Genomic DNA, 23,061 nt, shown 5'->3' on the forward strand with positions numbered 1-23,061 from the left:
TTTGAATTGACACTGCTGCTCATAGTTTTAAGATGTTGCACCGTGTTAGCCATTGAAAAAATGCAGAAAAAATAAAGTTTGGTGATACCCTTTATTGGCTAACTGAATAGTAACAATTTCGGAACACACAGGCCCATTCGTCAGGCAAAATACCTGCTGCTCAGAAATCCACTCCGAGCTATAGGCATGTGTTGTCATGTGGGCATAGGAATGAAAGCAGAAATAAAGAGAGAGAGGGGTGCAAGGAGACAAAGGGAAAAGGTGATCAGAATAGGAATAGGGATGGAGGAGTGCAAACTGAGATGAAGAATGCAATATTTGCACGAGGGGAGTGACTGTACAAGGAGGCAGAGAGTGGGGAGTGCTTGCAGGGAAAGGTGGGAGGGCTGTGACAGCTGGAGCTTGGAGGGTGGAGGGGGGAGAGGGAGGAGGGGAGAAGAAAAGGGAAGGGTGAATAGGGAGCCGCCGCCTTCCTGTCCAATCAGCAAGTGGTGGAACTCGTCCAAGTGCAGAGCAGGCTCTGGTATGAGCTGCCTGATGTGCAGAGCAGAGCCAGACTGACAGGGGGCCAGGGAGAGACACAGGGGAAAGAGAGGAGAAACCCTGCCAACAGCACTCTGAGACCAACCCAGCTCCTAAAAAAAAAATCGGGATCAGCCTCTCCTGGACCGCGTTCAAGTCAGCCCAGCACAGCCACCCTTCCAGGAGTGCAACTTCCAGAGCCAGCAGCAGGATTGGAAAGGAAAGCAGCAGTACAGACGCTCAGGGCTTCTCTGCAGGCTGCTGCCCTTTGACTTGCCCTCCTTGGCCTCTGCCAGCTGCAAGCTACTTGCTTCATTCTTTGGGGGGGACTTCTTTTCTACATTCCCACCCATCCACGTGTGTTATTTACAAAACAGCAGTCTATGAACAAACAAACAAGTCAAACCATATATGACTGATATCCACTTTTGGGAATTTAGCTAAAAAACACAACAAAACCAAATCCCCAAATCCAGAGACATTAGCTGTGTTACCTAGGAAATGTGAAGCCACCGAGCCCAGGGCTGTGTAACAGATTGCAGGATCCCAATTCATTTAATGCAGTACAGTGCAATGGTATGTGCCTTTTGTACTTCATAGATATCTATATAGCCATATATATATTTGTTACTTTACTGGGTGGGTTGCCTGGGTGGTTCCCAAAGAATAATGCAGATGTTTGATTGGGGGGGGCGCTGGTTGTGGAAAGAAATGGGGTACCTGCTGCTGCTGTGTTGTCTCTGATCTGGCAAGAATCTGATGCAGGCTGAATTTTCTCATCATGCTGGTGTCTGACATGAATGTGGAATGTCTTCATATTACTGCATTAACCTCCTCATTCCTTTAGTGTAGCCATGGCTAAACTGGGCCCAGCCTGCTGTTGATGTTTGTGGGGCCACATGTTAGGCATTCTTTCTTTAGTGGCATGCCTTCTGTCTGATGAGCTAGGAATGTCTCTTGTTTTCCTTTTTTTTTTTTTTGGCAGCATCTGGATGTGGGTCACATTTCTGTGCCAGCAATCATGGAAGTAGCTTGCGCCCAACACTGCTGAACTTGGCACAACTCCTGCTGCAATCTTTTTTTTTTTTTTACCTACTCTTTCTGGCAGGCAACAAGCAGCTGGCCTCTGCCATGGATAACTGCAGATGTAACTTTGGTATACATTGTAACTTGATCGCTTTTTTTTTTTAAGATCATTTTCCTGCAGTTGAGTTTCCTCTCTGCTTGTTACAGTCTTTCCCTACTTTGCATTTCACTTATTCCCAGGGATCCTGGAGGATATGTGAATTTTATTAAGCATGCATGCTTGCCTCTGTCTCTTCTTCAAGGTTACAATGTGGGTAGCAGGCTCGCCCTGCTCTGTAGATTGATTGCGGTAATGAAAGGGTTTTGTTGTTATAGGTGAATGAGTGCTTTCTGCATGACCTTAAAAATCTGCATCCTTGTTTAACCAATGCCTACCTACCTTGTTTAACCTTTTGAATAGCAGATCTACTTGCCTTGTAAGCACTTAGCAATAACAGGTAAGGTGGAGTTTGATAATACCTAGGCTGTCACAATCAGCTATACTATGTGGTGTCTTGGTTCTTTGACTCATTCTCCCCTTATATTAGTTAACTAGAGCTGAGAGCCCTAGTATTCTGAAAAAAGGGCAAGTAATTTAGCATGCCATTGGTTGTATGTAGTGGTTACATGCAGTGTCATTTTGGTTTAGTCTGATCTGTGCTGACCTTGCACTATTTGCCGATCATTCTGTTCTACATCTGGATGCAGTGAATTATGTCTGTTATTTCCTGTTCCCATGGCCCGGCATACATGAATATCCCAAATATCTCCTGTGCCCCCCTACAGTCTGTGTGTCAGAAATATTAGTTATGGAGCCTGCCTAATTTGGAGACATGATTTACTGTCTGTGCACTTTGTCTTGGTTCCTATGAATGATTGTAGCAGTGTGGTTTGTCATAATCTATGCCTGTTTGGCATGCTTCATTTGGGACTAGGATGCCCACCTTGTTGCAGGGATGTCATGTCCCAATGTGCTTTAAGAGTATTAGGTTAGCAACAGCAGGAAGTTATTGTGGGTGTTTTTTTTTATTTCAGGTTCAGCACTGGAGGAATGTCTCTAATGTGTTGCTTCATATTCCAATGTTCAGTGGATGGCAGAGAATGCTGGGAGTTGTAGTAAACGACATAAACACTATAATAGTCTCAGTGATAAAGCTATTTGTGTTGCACTGCAGGTAGCGATGTGATGTATGTAAATATTGTGCTTTGCTTGCCCTTCCTTCTACAATAATGTTTAACTTAAACCACATTCCTTTACATATATTCTTTGCCACATTCAGAGCATTACAAAGCATTGATTGACAGAAGTGTGATTTTTTGAGATCAGTGTTGCTGTTTCATAGCAAATTTCAGAAATACAATTTACATTTGTTTTGTTTTGTTTGGTTTAGTAAAGGTGTCTAAACTGTCGTGTGCCTAAACCTAAATCATAAATGGAAATTCTTCTATATGCTCCAAATTTTGCAATGAAATATGACTTTCTAAATCAGTGGGGAATCAACCCACTAGACTCATCCAAAATAGTAAATCGGTGGTGGTGGGACATACCAGAGATGGATGAGTTCTGGGTCTAAGGGCACTATTATTATTTGATCCTATAACTACGATATCAGCTAATGGGGATTTAAATTATTTGTACACTCTGTTATGGAACTACAAATTTCCTTTACTGTACTAGAAGATGAACCAGTTCACGGGAAGGACACACATTTCCCCAACAGCAGTCGCAGTGCCTTCCCATGGTATTCTGGTCCAGCATATGCTAACAAAAGCGTGCTATTGGTGGTTGCACACCAGAGTAAATGTGTTAATTATATCTTGACTTTTTTAAAATGATATGGAAGCACCGTCAAAAAACTGGTCAGATTTTGCATTTTATGGGTCTTACCTAATATATGTATAATGTTCCTCATTCAGAATATATTAATGTTGTGAGGTTATACAATGAAGTCTATGGAATACTTGGGGCTCAGTAATATCCCATGGATGCCTGAATCTTGTTCAATGGCTTGTAGGAGAATTAGTACAGGCTTTCCACCGTTAAGAGTATTCTACTGATTTTATGATACTGTATTTTACTCTGTGAAGAATAACAAGATAATTAAATTAAGTGTTACTTCACTGAGCACAGTTTAAATAGGTCTAAATGTGCAGATATGCAGTTGTGTATTACTACTCCCAGCATGCCCTTTCAGCCTCAGTAACTGTGTCTTAGGCACACCTATATACAGTAATAGTTTTGTGAAGTCATGGTAGTTTCCTTAAACGAGTATGTGCAGATGTTACAATGATTAAAAAAGTGCACAGAAAGGTACATTTGTTCAGAACTCCCTCAGGCCTTCCAGGTAAAAAAAGGAACTTAGTTTGGTTGCATGTATTCATTCCTTTGCATGTTTGTGAGTTGCTTGCAGCGCTCATGTTGAAGGGATTGGGAACGTATTACTTTGACACAAGGAGCTGAGGTGGCGTGATCTGAATTATTATTAGTGCACTAAACATTCATGCCCCCTCTCTCTTCTCCACCCCTCCCTCTACTGCTGCTACTCAGAGGGGCCTGCCATTGAACTTGAGACGGGACGGACAGACAAGATCTCCATTTTTTTTAAGTACAGTAGCTGGCAGGGAAAAGGCGCCAAAACACACAAGATTAAGTCTGGCTTTCTTTGAAGTGATCTGCCTTATCCAGCTCTTTTTAGCTGAGATTTAAAGTGACTGTGAGGGCAGCAGCAGGGAATGGAGGGGGGGGGGTTAATGTACATTTAAAATCTTTTAATTTTTTTCTTTCCCCCGGATAGGGAATCATTCAGAAATAACGTGCAAGTTATATTATATGAGTAATTTTGAATATGCTACACTGATGAAATGCTTCCTTGTTGGATAATCAGAGAGAACTGTTACAATGCATGTTGTTGCTTAAACTGGTTTGCTGGGATTTGTACTTTGCACAGTGTGCATTTTTAGGGAAACACAAATGATATGGTGGGCTGCATCATTCTTCGCCCCTTGCTTATTTGTAGCAACATTCCTTTAGATTTTTTTAAGTTTGGCCAGGTATTATAGCAGATAGCTAACTCTGAAGTAGCAGCAATAAAAGACCCTGCTGCCCCATAATACATTCCTCTTATGCATAAATCCATATAAACATCTTTTGGAAAGCCCTGTGCTGGTGATATGATTAGCTTTTCATTCACTTGCACTTCTAGAAGAACCATCAAGCTGGCCTAGTGACCAAACTCAATGCAATCCACTGTACAAGCACAAGCCTTCTTAGGACTGGTGAGGGGTGATATTTCTTGGAACCAGTTTGATGCCTTTGAAGCCAGGTTACTCAATAACAACACCAATTCAGGACACAACACACCTTGTTTTGCTACATTCTACCTTTAGTTATGACTGAGGCATAACCACAACTCATTAACTTTTCGGGCTTACAAGCCAACTTAATGGGAAAATATCTCAACTTATTAGACAAGGTTCACATTTAAATTGGTGTAATGTTGCAGCAATATTTTGCTTGAAAGAAAACAAAATGAATCCCATTCGATTTGAAGCCAAGGGTAGCCCATTTACTATATTTCATGTTGTCATTTTGCAGCCAAGCTTTAATGTCAAGATCTTCCCAAAAAGCACAGTAGTATTTTTGGGAAGAATTCAGAACCAGAGTGGATGTGGGTCTTTAAATTAGCCCCACAAGACCATGTATACTGCCATCCTGAAACATAGGCTCACAATTCATTATATATATATATATATATATATATATATATATATATATATATATATATATATATATATATATATATATCCATACAAAATGGTGTGGAGCGGTATCCCAATCCGTGACTTAGTCCAAATTATGGACAAAACATATATCAAAACAAAAAAGTCCAGACTTCCAATTGCAAGTAAAAAAAGTCCTTTATATGAAAAAATTGCAGCAATTGGGATAAAAGGTCCCAATGGGGACCGAAACGTTGGCTATTGATACTATGCAACAATAAAAATTATATTTTTTCACTAAAGGGAGTGCTGGTCTGGAAACTATTGGTGTATACAAGATTACCGCGCACCCCTCCTTCTATTTAAATCAGCCTTGGAGTGCGGATACTCATTGGAAAGTTATATATATATAGTTATATATATATATTCTAAACAGTGTATGTGGACAAGCTACTTTTTATTCTTGCATGCAGTGTGCCCTATTTTGTAAATTTTTCCCAAAGGAATGTACTTATATACACAAAGCATACACATATATATATTGCAAGCATAAAACGTGCAAACTTTAAAAACAGATGTTCCTGCAAAAGGCATTCCAGGACTCCAGCCCATTATAAATGAAGCCTCTTTTTATAGATTAGTGACATCAACATTGAGGACAAGGTAAAAAACGAGTATGGTTTGTCTTCTGTTGCAGAGTGCTTGTCGTGAATATCCTGTGGTTTCAAAAATCCTCCCACTTATTCCTAGTTCAGTCAATTACCCCATTCATCTGAGGGGCAGGCTCAGCCTAAGGGAATGTACACAGCCTCAGATTTCTAAATGGGCAGGAAATTTATAACTCAGGCAGAGTGCTCAGTAATGACAGTAACATTATTAGCAGCATGAATTTCTTTGTTTAGTTGTGGCCTTCAGGGAAAAGTAAATCTATATCTAATAAAATAGCCTGGTGCAGGTGAGGACTTGGATATCAGCTACAGGTATTTTTTTATTGATACTAATGGCATTTCTGATATGCCAAATACCAGGAGAGCAACATTCTTTAAAACAGATATAAGATCTATATAAATGGATAAATAAGAATATTTGGGCTATACAGTCATATAAAATATCACTGTTTACTATGTAAAAGTACATTTTGACATGTTCTCAGTTACCCCAATTTTCGTAATAAAAAAAAACCTATATTTGCCAAGTAATTTCTATGCGGTGTTTTCTAATCCACAGTAATAGCAAAGGAGGAGATTTGGGAAGTTTATAGATGGTTTCTCTATAGGTGTGTGGAATGCAAGGGCATTAACCTCTTCCTTGTCTGAGGAAATGGCAGAGCTTAGAGTTGAAAGGCAGGGAGTCCAGAAAAACAAATCAGGTTTAATCTGCATTTGGAAAAACCTCACATTTCCCACAAGGAATCTTGTGATCTGCTTTCGATCCTCTTGCTTTTAAAAAAAACATATGCATTAATTTTCATTTTTCAAACCCGTCTTTCCTTCAGCTTCAGTTCTTGGAACAGAATTTGGTCCAGTGCAACCTTGGTATAGCAAGGCAAAAGTGGTGTATGAATATACTTTCCCTTAAAATGACATTAATGAGCACTTCATAGAGCAGTGAACTAAGTAATTTAGGGCAGCAAATTCGTTTTTTTTTTCTCCGGGCTGCTATTTTATGTTTGCTTGGCACTTTGAAGCCCTGTGTAAGTAGGAAATGTGATTCAGCACTATATATTGCTTTTGGGAACCCAATAAATGACAGGCCCAGCATTGTTGTATTCACTATTCCCTGGATGGTTGCCCTGCTTGCTGCACATATTATTGTAATTTGTTCATGGTAGGCCTCACCACTTACAGTTAGTGACACTGAACAATACAACACATGCTGAAATATTACTGTGCGGTTTTGGGGTGGCAATGTGGCTAACACTGCTACCTTACAGCGCAGGGTGGCCTAAGTTTGATTCTTACCTTTGCACATTTACTAAAAAATTCACAGCACCATATCTAAAAGCACTGCATTTTGATATTTATGAATGGGGAACTTCTCATATAAATCAACAGAGGAAATATGGGAAACACACAGCAATGTTTGGCAATCATTTTCAGAACGAAAATGCTCTGTTGTCCCTAAACTTAAAATATCATCATGTGATCACAGAATTGACCCATCTAAACAGCTAAGCCTTTTATTTAACGAATATGGCTATTTATGCCTAATTTTACACCACCGGAGACTTGGAGAATCAAAAATAGGGACTGTGGCTGGAAACATACTATAATAAGGCACCACAGAAAGACTTGGCTAATAACACTAGAAGTTTAACTTCAGCCTTATTGTATCATTTTGGATGGATCAACACTGTAAGCATTATTATTACTCTTATGTGAGTATAGTTTAACCCAAGGACTAGGGACTAAGTTTTTTGGGGGAGGGGGGGTTGCATATCACCTTTGGCTGAATTAATTTAGGCAGCCATCTTGTAGAAAAATGCTTAAGCACTGTTGGAACGTAATGGTTAAGACGTGTGTGAAAAGAAATGTAATACTGATGGCGAATAAAGAAAGGCAAAGACAAAAAATGAAAGTCTGTAGCTATTCTAATGCTGCACTTCCCCCCTCCTCTTTCTCCATTGCTCTCCCTCTCTTTCTTTCTCTCAGTTTTTATTTTTGGCAAGCAGACAAGTCCTACCTCCAAAGTCAGAGTTTCTCTCTTGGACGTGAACTGTACTTTCCTCTCCCTTCCCCCTTTTAGATATGAGAGCTGTGTTTCAACTCACTATACGCTTAGCTTTTTTTTTTTTTTTTTTTTTGGTGCTGTGCTCAGAGTTTTGTTAACTACCCAGTAAACAATGGGTAAAATGCCAACTACCTGCTCCCCTGCAAAAAAATAATGTCTGTAAAATAAAAGAAATGAATGGGTCATTAAAATACTTTTTTTAGGTGTTCCCCAAATAGTATTAATTTATAACATTTTTTTTTGTTGCTAATCAGCCAGTTCATATAAGTTACAAAATTACGTTTTTAAGCATTACAAAATATAGTAAACACTGTATTGATTTAGGCATATTTGTATGTGGGGGGAAGGGGGTATAGGTGGATATTTGACTATTACAGGCTGTGAAGAGATGCTGCTACTTGTAGTTCTTCAGCAGCTCTTCAAATAGTAACACAGTCAATTAACTGCAGCCCCACAATTTATATGCAGTGGTTACACTACTGAACTTGGAGAAATGTTAAAGAAAAATAAAACCTGCTGCTTCAAGGACATGCTGCATTAAAAAAGACACTTAAAACCCTTCATTAGGAACACTGGCACAACTGCCCTGCTACCCCAATATACACTGTGGTCACATAAACATAGTATAAACTATGTGAAAGTCTCTCCCCCCCTCCCCGAGCCATAAGAATGATTGTGCACTGTGATCGTCCTTGCAACTAATGAGTTAACTGAAGGAGCTGCTCCTCAAAGAACAGTACTCCTATTGTTTTAATGAATGTGTTGTTTTTCTTTTTTGTTCAACAAATATTGCGCACCAAAAAGGCAATGCTTTTGCAATGGCCCAAGAGAGCAAAATACAGCCGTAAGTTGAACTGGTTAATACAGGAATTCATAAAAGTCTAAGCAGCCTCTTGCCTTGTCCCTGTATAAACTGTACTTGGAAGGCATAGGAGAATTACAGCAGCTGGCTGATTTTGTTCCCAGTTACACCCCACTCCATTTGATCCACTGGGCCGGGCTTGAGCGTTCCTAAAATGAGGACAGGGCAGAGGTGACTATTTCATATTGAACTTGACCTGATGTACCTTTTGCAGCTTGTGCTGGGTAACATAGGCCTAATTTGAATTTCTTTCATCATACCACGGCACATATTAAAATCAGATCCCTGAGTGACATGCAGTGCTTCACCTTGTCACCAGACAAGGCAGAAAACCACAAACAGGCAGTGGCCCTAAACATGCACTCTTTTCTTTATTTATATTTAGCTTTTTTGGCACAGTCCTCTGTGCAGTTCACACCAGCTGGAGCGCTCTTGTGTGAGCTGAATTTTCATTGCACACTGCTCCCATTCACCCTGACTAGCATTCTTCTTTCCTGGCTCGTTTATATTTACAGCACAGCTATGGCACAGACATTTTGGCAGGACTTTACACACAGAACGAAGACCTGTCCAAAGTAACTTGCAGTAGTAATCAGCCTTGTGGAGTTAGCCATCAATTCATTACCAAGTGATAGATCTCACAGTATATTATAATGGAATGGGTAGACACTGGAACGCACTTTTCATCCTGTTATGGTACAACTTTACAACTGTCCGATCTATCTAAATAAAGAATAAACATATTGCATTCAAAAAGTAATAAAACAGCTCCTTCTGATAGTAAATAGTGTGCAATATTGCATGCAAAATGTTTGTGGTTTGATAAAAAAAATATATTTACTGTATATTAATATTATCCTTTATTTGTATAGCTCTGACATATGCAAGAGTGCTTTATCAATATTATACATCATTCACATCAGTCCCTGCACCAGAAGAGCTAACAACCCAAGTCTCCAACTCATTAACACACTCATGACTCGGTTAACCTGCCTGTTTGCTTTTGGAGTATGGAAGGAACCCATAATACTTCGAGAAAACCCACACAGGTATAGAGAGAATAGACACCTGGCAGATAGTGGTCTGACTGAAATCAAATCTTTGACCCCAGACAGCAAGTTTAACTAATACAGCCCCAATACAGCCTTTTTTTTTTTTTAAAGGGATTGTAGATATACAGGCAGTATCCCTTTATTTGAAGAGCTTGTTTATTACGATACTGCTGTCTGGCGAGGCCTGTTATAGGTTAAGTGACCAGTAGAGTAGAAGATTAACCTGCAGAGAGAGTGGAGGGAGTCCTGGTGTGACTGCCTTTACTATAACACTAACTGCCCTGCCTAACCAACATCCAGTGCCAACTTATAACAAGTAGAAACTGACAGCTCTGTGTTCCTCCAGTGACAAGTGAGTGTCAATAGGGGAATGCTGCATACAGAATTCATTAGCAAGCAGGCAGGCTTTGCCATAGCCACGCAACTTTTATAAGATAGAACAGTATGAAATGCACACCTTTTATTTGGCTGAAATACCACAGAACTATTTAATCTTGAATACAATCAAATGGGATTACAATGTAGGTATAATTATGACATTGGCCATTGCAGTGGGAAAACTAAAGATAACTAGTTATGGGGCAGTATATATTTTTAGTACAGTTGCAGGGAGTCGTTTACTTACTTTACATGCATTCTCTCTCGCTGGCTCACACCATGGTCAAATAATGTGCTTGTGTGTTGCAAATGGACCTAGAGCGGATTCTGGCTTGCATATCACGCACATTTTATGCTCGGTGCTCCTAGACTGCAGATTTTTCTGAGTTGGCATGTAAAAGTATCCAGGGTAATAGTACGTATGCGTAGTGCTTGTGATTTATTTTGAAACCAACTTTCGTTCTTCATAAGCACAGATGGAATAAAGGAACAATTACTCCAAATATTTAAAGGGGTACAATGTAAACAACTATATAGTTATAACTGGGTAGACCTACACTGCTACTCACAATAGCTTTACCCACAAGCTGACCTATTACTTACAGCCTGACACAAAACTTAGAAATGACATGATCTATTCTGAAGGCAAATGGAGGGCTGCAGGGGAGGCGGAGAGATGCTTGAGAAAAGTATAGTAAAATATTCTAACAGACCCCCGTGACTTAATGACCCAAGACCTACACCCTATCTGCACCCAAATCTAACTATCTGCTACCTGCCTAAAGGCACCCACTGGTATCTTACTCACTGCAGGGCTCTACAATACAAAGTGTGCTACCACATGAGCTAACTTAACACCCATAGATTTGCTTGCATACTTACAGACAAAATGCATGACAATAATATCTGTATAACAGAAAATATTTGAGTCTAGAAATTGGCAAATTAAATTTCCTGTAGGATGCTGTGTAAAGGTTTTTTTTCTTTTTAACAAAAACATTCATTCATTATGGATATTTTTAGGGCCAGGTTTACTACTGTAAAATATATTTGTTCTTATATCAAGTAATGAATCTATGAATCTATCTATATAATCAATCTATCTATTATCTATCCAACTTTGTAATCTACATTCAGTCTTAGAAGGGCACTGATGCTGAAAAGGCAGCTTATTTCTAATGAGTGGGACATATTCCAAATGAGTGTGACTTGACAGGAATGTTATACTGCTCCCTTGTCAGCCCTAAAGTGTATGTGAAAGTGGGAAAAGAAAGGAGCAGCTTCCAGCCTTCCAAAGCCTTTATATGTCCCAGACTACATACTTCATTCCTTAACCCTTTAAGTACTTAAATGGCACAACGACAGCAGATTGGCACAACAGCCTTTAATGAACCACTGAGTATAATGTGTTTCCAAAACCAGTGAAATGAATGTGTAACATTAGCTACAGAAGAGTTAAACATTTGGTACATATGAAGTGCTTTCAATTCTGTTTAGCCTGACAGAAAGACAAAATCTCTTCATATAAAAAAGGCAGACTTACTTGCACCTGTTCTTGTGATCTGCTGGCATCTCTTTTGGACAGAGCAACTAAAGAGTTAACAAAGTCTGGAAGAGCCACACCCGGCTCCCCTCACCCCAGATAACCGCAAAGAGGGAGGGCAGGGGGTGGGAAATCAAGAGGTGAGGGACAGGGCGTATAAAAAGGCAGCCAACTAGTTATTATATAGAGACAATCTTGTTATTTTGCAGGATATTGGCTGATGGAGATATAGCTTGTGATAGTTGTGTATTTGTGGAGGAATAGATATGTGCTAATATTACAAGCACTTTATGCAGAATTAGTAAATAGTATATGGCATAGAGCTTACTTTGCTCACCGCATGTGTAATAATTTAGGAAAAAAGGAAAACACATTCTGTGTTTATAAAATTGTTAATTTTATGTGTAAGAAGCATGTGTGGTGGATTTGGGATGAGGATGGTGTAAAACTGTAAATTTAGCATATACAATTCTTTATTATGGAGGGCAATTTAATAAGAATGGGCTACAAAAATACCAATACATATATTCCTATTAGACATGAATGCTTCTGCTATAAATATTACTGCTAAAGCTGCAAATATTGTGTAGGTGCCAAATGTGCCATTGTATCGCGTGGCACGCCTGAACATACAAAAAAATGCTGATGTAATTATGCTATTGCCTTAAAATATGTTACCACCAATGAGCTCTTAGAACAACACAATGTTACATAACACTACTGCGGCCCTCATGCCAACCTTGGTATAATGCCACAGGCTTGACCCTATGTCTGGAGTTATACAGCAGAAAGTACCATAGAGTGTAGTGGATTCAGATGGAATCTGAATATGTGAAAATATGTGTGGTATGTGTATATGTCGTGGACATACATTTGTCTCTCTACTAGGCAATTATAGATAGCAGTTGATACCATTGATGCAGAAACATCCAGTCTATTACTACCTCCGCTTCATCGTAGGAAACTCCATCTCCTAGCATGATGGGCAGGGGTGTAACTTCAGAGCAAGCAGACCCTGCGGCTGCACGGGGCCCAGGAGGTACCAACATATATTGGTAAAAAAGGACAACTTTTAGTTATGTTGAGGGCCCCAAAATTAATTTGCTGTGGGGCCCAGTTAAATCTAGTTAAGCCACTGATGATGTGAGTAGTAGTTCATCCAAAGCTGGTCACTGGCTAGCCTTACCTGTATTTAATACTGGGATATATTGATGATGTATATTGATGCTGTTCACCCCATGGGCAGCAGCAGCATTGTAGTAGGGGCCAAGGCCAGTGCATTACTATATGTTTGATGAGTGAGGCGGATGAGGCAGGCACCCTCCCCCCCTATAATATCCATAAGAGACCGTTAACCCCTCCTCCCCCGGCAAGGCGCCGGTACCCTGCAAGTGTGGCTATGATAAAGGGGAGGAGGTACATATAGGAGGACAGCGCACAACGCACTAAGGGGAGGAGTGTGTCTCCTTGTTGATTGTGTAATTAAATAATAATAATAATAAAAAAATCTCAAGTCTGATTTGGAAAGCTGAAACGGTGCAGAGGGTGTAACCGGTGCTGTGTGCCTGCGAGCTGTAGAGAGGGAGAGAGCGGCAGAGAGAGAGGGAGTGAGTGAGAGAGGAGAGAGCTAATGCGAGACTTGCAGCAGCAGCAGCAGCACATGCTTATTGGGAGCTATAGATAATGCATCATCCCATCACTCCTTTTATTATCGATACGATATAAAGAGCCTGCACAAGCGCACAATACTGACTGCTGAGAGCCGGCCAAGTGGAGCCTTCATCCCACCCCAATTACTCATCGTCTTCTTCTTCTTCTTCTCCTTCCTGGGAAGTTTGCAGGATCGCACGAGTAGCGGCTGCAGCTCGGGGAACAGCGCTTTGCCCATGAAAGCGAGAGAGAGGGCGGGCACGCCAGCATAGAGGCGCGTTGCGGTGCCACCTTAAGAGTGCCAGTCCGAGCGTGCAGGGGAAACACTCAGCCGGCCTTTGCATAAGCCGGGCGGATTTAAGGAAGACCGGCGGACGGACAGAGAGAGAGCATTTCCCTATTTAGCCCTAATGTACCATGAATAGGTGAACTTTCTTTTGGATGCTTTTCGAGGGATCGCACCAAGCCAAGCCATGATGTATTCTCCTATCTGCCTGACTCAGGTACGAGCAGGGCTTCTGCCGGTGGGTTACTCTCAGGGCCACTTCCATCCTTCCCCGTGTCTAGCGGCAGCGATAAGGGCGCCGCACCCCCGCCACTAGCAGGTGGGAGCTGCCGCCTAACTTTGGCGTAGGCACCTAACTTTGTGTTTAAGGGGGGACTGCTACTCTTTCAGTCTCGCGTGCTCCGTAGTGGGCAGCAGCACGGCCGCGCATCCCTTTACAGATAGCCTCAAGTTAATCACTCGTAGTACATCCCCAGAAGCTAGAGGGGCCCCGGTCGCCTGTGTAGGAATAAAGGCTCCCCGAGCCGTGCAGGTGTGATTATGCCTGACGTACACTTCATAGCACTCCTCCGCTATTCCTCTTTGCTTGGAGTTTCCTGCCAGTTCTCTTGTGTATTTTCTCATTCCTATAACATCGTTGTTTCCATGCTCTGTGGCAAAAATTAGGAGCAGTTTTGTATACATATTTTTTTATCTCTTGCAGAAAACGGTGTCACTCATTAAGGCTCCCTCCCTCCCAACCTATCTCGGAGACACTAGTATTTTATCGAATGTCTATGGCAGCCCATTGCTACAGGAGACGTTAGAAGAACGTTTCCCCGCACCGTTCTCCCCAGTGGTAGGTCCCGAGTTGCTTGGTATCTGGGGGAACGTTCCATTTGCACAGAGCGTGGGGGTCAGGGTCCTATGATGGGGGGCGGCGGGGGGGGGGGGGGGTATTGATACGGGCCCTGGCGTTCCTAGGACGTTCTAGTGGATAGCGAAAGAATGTTGTTGTACTGTACCGTCTCGCGGGCTCCTAGCACTGAAATAGTTTACAGTTCATTATGACAAATAAGAATATATATATATATATATATATATATATATATATATATATATATATATATATATATATATATATATATATATATATATATATATATATATATATAGATATACATATATATATATCAGCCTCAATGCTGCATGCAGTCTCTTATGGATCTGTAACGATTTACTTCTATTTTGGCACTGCTTGTGCTCAAAGGGAAAATACGTGCACTGCGGGGCACATATTGTCAACCTGTGGCTCTCTCTTGTATCTGACACTTTCTCCCAAACCTTTGCAAACCCAGGGAAGACTTGCAGGGAGTAGTAGCTAAATAACAGCAAAAGCAGCAGGTCGAAGATCCCTATTTAGTGCTTTGCACTGATTTATGATCCCCCTAAAAGCACATTGGCCATTATGTATCAAATAGACATTAGCATTTAAGTTAGACAGATTGTATTTAATGATGCACTCTGTCAGCGTTTCTTTTCTTCTTTTTTTATTACTATTTCACCATGACAGCGAAAAAAAACGTAATACTTAACGGCCATTGTACAAGATCAGCAGATAAAAAATATACAAAGAAAAGTTGGTTGTTTAAGCAACAGGGAAAGCAATTTAAAATCTTCTATAACATTGGAAACATAACGATGCATTTCCTCTAAAACAGAACAATATACTAAATAGTAAGAATGTAATTGTATTATTTTCACGTTTGCCTACCCACTGGCATGCAAGATGGGATCTTTTTTTAAAACGAACACTACATTTTTTGCTTTTTCTTTCTGGCAAGGGGGCAGATTTAGATTTTTTTTTTCTTAGTAACAAGAATAAATGAATAATTTTTTTCCCGATTCCCGGTTCATGGACAGTTAATAAAAAAATATCCCTGAAAATCTTTTCCCTCCTGTTTGCAAAGACATTCAGATGTATGTTACTTTAATTCACTTTTCAAGAACATTCAGGCTTTTTTTTTTTACATTGTATGGTCAAATTAAAGCCAGTGTTATCGGAACAAAGTAACACACTTAGGTAACGCAGACTAATATGCTTATTGGGAAAGGATGGCAATTTTCTCTTACTATGTGCTATTAGAATAATTGCCTATTAAACATACGCATCCCCAAGAATTAGAATTTTTGGAAAGACGCACAAGCGCCCTGGGGGAAAAACATATTTCTTAACACAGATCACACGTCTCTAACTTTTTCTTATAATATCAAGTTGATAAAATATATTTACTTTAAAAGCAGGACATGCTTGCTCAGACAAGAGCTGAGCCATTTGCTGAAATGTGCAAGTAATGAACATTTAAATGGTTTCACAATTAGAACCCATTGCTCTTCAATAGGACTGAGGCTTTCCCAAATTGTGAATGAAGATGAAAACAATGATAAGACTTATTCAGTGATTGGACGCAGCCGTGTCGTTTTTTTGGCTGACACTTTTTTGTACTGTTTATATTTTGCTTGGCATGGGAGTCTGAGTGACTTAGATGTATTTTAATAATGGAGACTCAGGATTCATGTTTTGTTTTTTTAAAGTTTTACAGGGTCATACATTATAACTTTTTTATTTTTCTACCACCCAAATCTTCATTTTCAGTGTAGTCCTTTTTTTCAATGTTTTCATTTTGTCTTAATAAAAAGATAATGCAGCTTGGATATATTCACCAATATCAATTCTAAATATATCTATAGAGGTGTGCCTATGATCCAATGGTGCTCCTTCCCTGGCACAAAACATACAAAATATTTATACATATGTATATCTATAACTATATATCTAGTGTATATACATATACATATATAAGCACACACATCTATGTATATATGTTTATATATAATATGAATTGCTAGTAAAAATTTTGAATACCACCCAGTGTTTAATATGCGCAGTATAGGAATGTGTGTGCTAGAGAGCCCAGACTTAAATATTTTAATTGGTAATTTATTCACAGATTCTGATATAGGTTGAGAGAAGAAAAGTATATGCTTCCTTTAGTAGGGGACTCTAATTATTTGTTTATGATTTGTGTAAAAAAATGTTGTTGCTGCATAAATTAAAAAAAACATTAATTTACGACAGGATTAGGACATGCTTGTCTACAGAAGTGTCAGACAGAGTGATATCTGGTAGAGTTCTTTAGTTAAGTGTATGCATAATTGTCTGTGTGTGTATTTGTGGGGTATTGTTTGGTGCTATAGAAAATAGAAGTCATTAAAACTTTTTGCCCTATCTAACTTATTTTATTCACAGTAATCATATTGATGTTGCCTTCTAAAACTTTTTGAAAAGAAGGATTCTTGAATTTATAGGTCACAAAAGTTAAATGCTATGTTTAGGCCCATATGCTTTAAATATTTACTGGACGATCAGTCATGTAATCTGTAAATATATATATATATATATATATATATATATATATATATATATACGCAAAGGGGTAAGTACTCAATAGTAATACATATTTGTTTACATTCGCAAACATGAAAGCCTTTAAACCTCCATAAGAAATTTGCTTAACTTTATCAGTTTCTCCTAAAACATAATTTCTTCAGCCGACAAGTCCCATAGCAGTGTATACTGATGACAATTTTTTTTACTAGAACTTTGTAGTTTGTGGCAAGGTTAATTAAATATAGGATTATTTATGAGGTCAATTTTCTGGAACTGTTTATACCGAATTACAGCATTGTGGGGTATGTTAGTGCCTTATAAAGGAACTTTATAATTTTGGAAAGAGACACACTGAAAGAGGTTCTAATTTACTGAAAAAATAAAAATAATATTTTGGCATATTTAAAATATTTTAAATGTAAAGTAACTTTTCATTTTTTAAACATATGATGAGAAGTGAGAGAATTCTTTTCTCGCAAGTGTAGAATCTTTACATTTTCAAAATGTTTAGGTAATTTATAAGCAGTGAGCAATGCGCCATTAAATGAGTGATATAGGTAGGTGTTGAAGCTAGGTAGTAATATAATGCAGTGAAGGCCTCTATAAAATATATGTTTCATTTATGCAGTCACCAAAGAAATCCTCTTGTAAATTTAATTATTTAATCATGTATAGGAATTATAAACAAATTCAATATTCTTTACATTTTTAAAGCCAGAATCATATGTGTTGCCATTTTAGTCAGCAATCTGAGTAGTAATATAGATCACCAATTTCTAATATAGAATTAATCATAAAGAAGGCAGAATTTAAATAATAGGTAATGATGCTAGTTTGAGTTAAATTGTTAAATGCTGCCGTTCTTAGTTATGTTTGTTATTGATGAAAAGTACATACAGCGGGGGAAAAAAAACCCTTACAATTCTTGTTTTCCCCTTCATACGGTAAATAGGTTTTAATTTTGTTTAGTTTTATTTTCAAATCTCAGTTAAAAAAAAGCTTGCAAGAAAATCTCTGGTTATATGAATAAGAAACTAGGGACATACTAATGTCATTGGCCTTCAGTAACAATCACCACAAAATCCAGTCTTGGATTAAACTCTTTGCATAAAGAGCTGTAAATATTCTACTTACTAACAAGTAAAGTCTCCTGCTCATTTCAAAATGTTTAAACAACACCCCCCCAAATATTGCTATAATTTTGGCTAAATTTTTCTTTCTTCTGTCTTTCAAAAAAATGTATATAGCTATTCAACTCTTTATTTTCCAATGTATCATAAAAACTTCAAAAACAGGTATTCGGCCAAACAGAGGGTAAAAAAAGACGTATGAAGTATGAAAAGAAGAAGTATTGTGATAAATTTTCAAATTAGTATAGCATGCGGTGTCAGATAATTTTTAAAAACATTAGAATTTTGTAAGAAAGGACAACTAAAAGGTAGGCCTCAGATTGGATAATAGCCTCTAACAATAATGTTTAGAAGAAATGAAAAAAAAGCTATCATTGCCCAATTAGTTGCCTTTTAATAACAGTGCAGTTTTTTGGAAATAGTTGATTGTGGGAGATACACTCATTATACTGTTCCTGACAAGTTTTATTTCAGTTTATAACAGATAGCAGTAATTTACGGATGGGATGTATTGGTATGTGCAGCAGCACATTGTATTAGCGTTGGTGATAGTATAGCCTCGGAGTAAAGGTGTGTATAGTTTTGGTCACCATGTTATGTTATACTCACAGTACTATAAAAGGAAGCACAACATAAGACTGATTGTACTGCCGAATTTCCTGTGATAGTCCTTGAGCAGGCCTGAGTGACAAAGCACATGTGCTGAAAATATAGATGTTTTCCTTTTGTTGGTAGACGCTATTTTAGCCAACAGAATAAAAAGCTATGCTGTACGGCTAGAAGTAATATAGTACATAGTGGATTATATTTAAGGTCTAAAATGCAAGCTTTGCAAAAAAAAGTCCCTGACTGACCAGTGGGGCACTCAGAATTTCACAGCATGCAGAGGTACTGTGAATGCCAGCTGCATGCCAAATTGTCGTATTTCATTGTCTACTTGTGAAGATTTTTTAACTCGTTCATTATCTAAAGGGTAGAACAAACACATTTGCCATTCCGGCAGTTCAAGGCCAGAGAGAATGGGAACCCTGCCTCCGTGATTTCACCCACCTAATAACACGATTTCTGAAATTCAGGGCCCTTTTATTTTATCCAGCATTTCAGTACAGTTGCATTTGACGAGTTTATCTATATGTGCATTGGCAGCACATCCAGTCCAGTCTAGTATTTTCTCTGATCAGTTGAACAAGCCATTATACTTATAATTGCCTAGGCAGCAACTTTGTTTAATAGGTAGAACAGCACATTGTATAAGTGGGTAGGGTAAAACTGTTCAAATAAGAACATGAAGAAATAATGATAAGTAACTATATACCAGTGGGGGTTTGATCTGCTCTTCGCTGGCCTGGATATTTTTCCCCAGGTATACACCACAAGAGTAGTTATGTGCCTGTGGTGGAATGCCGATGGCCCCCATAAGAAAATGGATGGAGTTAATGGCGCATGCTCCTTATGCCACCAGCAGCCTCTTGCTGAGAGCATGCTCTGAAAGCGGGAATTGAGTGGCAATGCACAGAGCTTCTATCTCTGCTTTGTTTTCCTGTGCCACTGAGAGGAGAAATGAACTGTGGCATCCGCTGCTGCCTCCCGAATATCCTTGCTTTTTTTTTTTAACTGTGTAGTATTATCCTTTGTGGAATCTAAAAAAGCCTAAACCCAACAGAAAAAAAATTCAGGCAAACAAAATGGTACTGTTTGTGTCAGCACAGCAATAAAAGCATACAATAACTGTACTGCTTTATTTCTGTCAGAATACCATATTTCTTGTGGTAGCTATAATGGCATGTTAAGTAGAAGTTAGTGATTTACAATGCATAAATACCATTGGATTTACAGAGACAGGTCTTCATTTCTAATTGTAAATATTGATTTGCTTTTATAGCCTTTTGGAAAATATCTTATATGGAGTAGCATGTTCTTGTGTAATATTGAGTAACTAGACAGATAGATACACGTACAGTGTGTGTAGCAATAAAGGATGAGCGATATGTGTGTTTGTGAGTGGATTACAGAGTAGATATCCATTTACCTAATGTGCTTTTTCTATTCTGCACTAGCAGAGCATAAACAATATTTTGCACTTTTTTCTACAGGATGAATTCCATCCATTTATCGAGGCACTTCTTCCACATGTCCGTGCAATTGCCTATACTTGGTTCAACCTCCAAGCCCGAAAACGCAAGTACTTCAAGAAGCATGAGAAGCGGATGTCAAAGGACGAAGAAAGGGCAGTCAAGGATGAACTGTTGAGCGAGAAGCCAGAAATCAAACAGAAATGGGCGTCCAGGCTCCTGGCCAAGCTGCGCAAAGACATCCGCCAGGAGTACCGTGAGGATTTTGTGCTCACTGTAACGGGAAAGAAGCACCCCTGCTGCGTGCTATCCAACCCTGACCAGAAAGGCAAGATCAGGCGGATCGACTGTCTGCGGCAGGCTGACAAGGTCTGGCGCCTGGATCTGGTCATGGTCATCCTCTTCAAAGGCATACCCCTGGAAAGTACAGATGGGGAGCGACTTGTCAAATCGCCACATTGCACCAACCCTGCACTTTGCGTCCAGCCACATCATATAACGGTATCGGTCAAGGAGCTTGATTTGTTCTTGGCATACTACGTACAGGACCAAGGTATGTGGTTTATTTCTTTTACACTATCCACTTTAAACAGACCTCAAGTTTATGTGATGAGTGATTGGGGGATACATATCATTATTAATTTATTAAGACACCATCCTTTAAAAATAATAACATATGCTGGTTTAGATGTTTAGTATTGGTGGCTTATCGTTTAAAAGAGTGAAACCTCTACATATTAAACAGAAACAAATTGTTTGCATGTTTTTTTAATTGAACTTGGTTTCTTTTTAAACATCTGCAAAATATAACAAGACATTGTTCTGAAAATAGCTTTTACTGGCAGTTTTATATCAGTAGAGCATTCTGGGTATGAACCAATTTACATGGCTGAATGCAACACTACCAATGCCAATATCTGTCCCAATCTAAACTATTCTGTCGTTAAAGACCTGGTTTAGATTATCATTAACCACTAGGAATAATCTATCAATATCCTAAAAAGTAAATAATTAGAAATTGCCAATACAGGTATCTAGAGAGATCCAAATTACGGAATGGTCATCTCCCATAGAATCCATTTATCCAAATAACCTGAATATTTAAAAATAATTTCCTTTTCCTTTGTAAGAATAGAACAGTACCTTGTACATGATACAAACTAAGATATCATTATTCCTAACTGAAAGCAGAACCAGCCTCATTTTTTTGTGTTAAGTATTAAATTAAGTATTAAGATCCAAATTACAGAAAGATCCATTATCCAGGAAGCCCCAGGTCCTGCACATTCTGGATAACAGGTCCCATACCCGGACTTAAAATTGCAATTATTTTTGATCCGCTTAATGTAGACTTAAACTATACACGTCTTTTTATTTCAGCACAGCACATTCTTTTGGTATAGTTTGCAACACATATTTATATTTATGTTCTCTTTAAGCTACTCATGGAAAAATATTTTAGAAAGAAACCCATTTAAATGTATTTGATATTGTATTGCAACACATTAATATGAAAACATCACAACATTGTTCCTAATGTGTACATCTGGAGCTATCAAAATGGGATATCAAAACTGCAATAAACATGAAGCAGTTATTGGTTTGGATTTATCATGGACACAGACCAGTGCCACAGTTTTAAGAATTATAAACTCTCACATATCTCTTTTTTAGATCACTTTTAATGTTTTATGCATTAAGTCCTGTTTACAGATCAATTTAAAGAGTGCACACACAAAGTACACTGGCTTATAGTAAAGGTGAAGGTTTTGTCGTTAGTTTAATTTTGCATGAAATTCCATGTTCATTGTATTGTGGTCAACTTTCCTTTTTGTGTCTCCCACCCTATCACATCCTTGTCTGTTTCTCCACTTTAACTTTTCACCAATTATGTTTAACTGATATTGATCGTCTTGCAGTATCTTGTAACATAAAAGCTGTAACAGTACCCAGCGCAACAGTCCACCATTGGATAATTAATCAGATTTAAGTGACTTGGTATGATTAGGTATTGATTTGTAGTTTTCTAGTAAATGTAAACTTTGTGTGGTTGTATATTAAGAAGAATCACTTTTATGCTTGATCTTCTCATCTAGCTTGGCCCTCACCGCCTGAATATATTATATTGTGCTTCTCTTTTTTTTTGTGCAGAAAAAGTATAAGTCTAACTCTGGCAGTTTGGGCTTTGTTTCTTGTAATATGAGCCCAAAGTGGTGAGATGGAAGAGCCTCAAATAACCTTGGTGAATATCAAAGTTTGGTTAACCCCTTGAGGGCCATTTGTATCTTACAGAGACCATCCTTACTTGTAGCGAGTTACACCCTTTGTTGCATTTGACAGTTTGTAAGTGGGGGCACATATTTTTTTCCTTTGCTATTCCCCTAAAGGGATTTGTAAATGAAATGAAGAATGATTTTTTTCGTGTTGAGTATTTCAGAATGAGAATTGCAGACATAGAAAAAAAATAAAAGACTGAAAAAATGTATTCAAAGAAATTACACTTTTCATGGAAAAAAAAATAATCTCCAGTTTTATTGTTAGTGTTGTTTTCAATTCTTTCCAAGTGCTCCTCTGAATTGGCAGGTTTCAGCATCTATTCTTTATGATCCTAAATACATGTA

General features: G+C 38.6%; 1 protein-coding gene across 6 annotated transcripts in view; it reads left to right on the forward strand.

Annotated features, from left to right (window-relative positions):
• Positions 1-499: 499 nt before the first annotated feature.
• The window catches only part of nfib.L (nuclear factor I B L homeolog), a 158,260-nt gene continuing 135,698 nt past the window's right edge, over positions 500-23,061 (forward strand). The window contains exons 1-3 of one of the 6 annotated variants that reach the window (XM_041582583.1): positions 13,409-14,025; positions 14,512-14,646; positions 20,462-20,993. In XM_041582583.1, the coding sequence (XP_041438517.1) occupies positions 13,996-14,025; positions 14,512-14,646; positions 20,462-20,993 (697 nt within the window). In that variant the 5' untranslated portion in view covers positions 13,409-13,995. 6 annotated transcript variants of the gene reach the window in all.

This window comes from Xenopus laevis, chromosome 1L (genome assembly GCF_017654675.1).
Source record: "Xenopus laevis strain J_2021 chromosome 1L, Xenopus_laevis_v10.1, whole genome shotgun sequence".
In the NCBI taxonomy this organism is placed as follows: Eukaryota; Metazoa; Chordata; class Amphibia; order Anura; family Pipidae; genus Xenopus; species Xenopus laevis.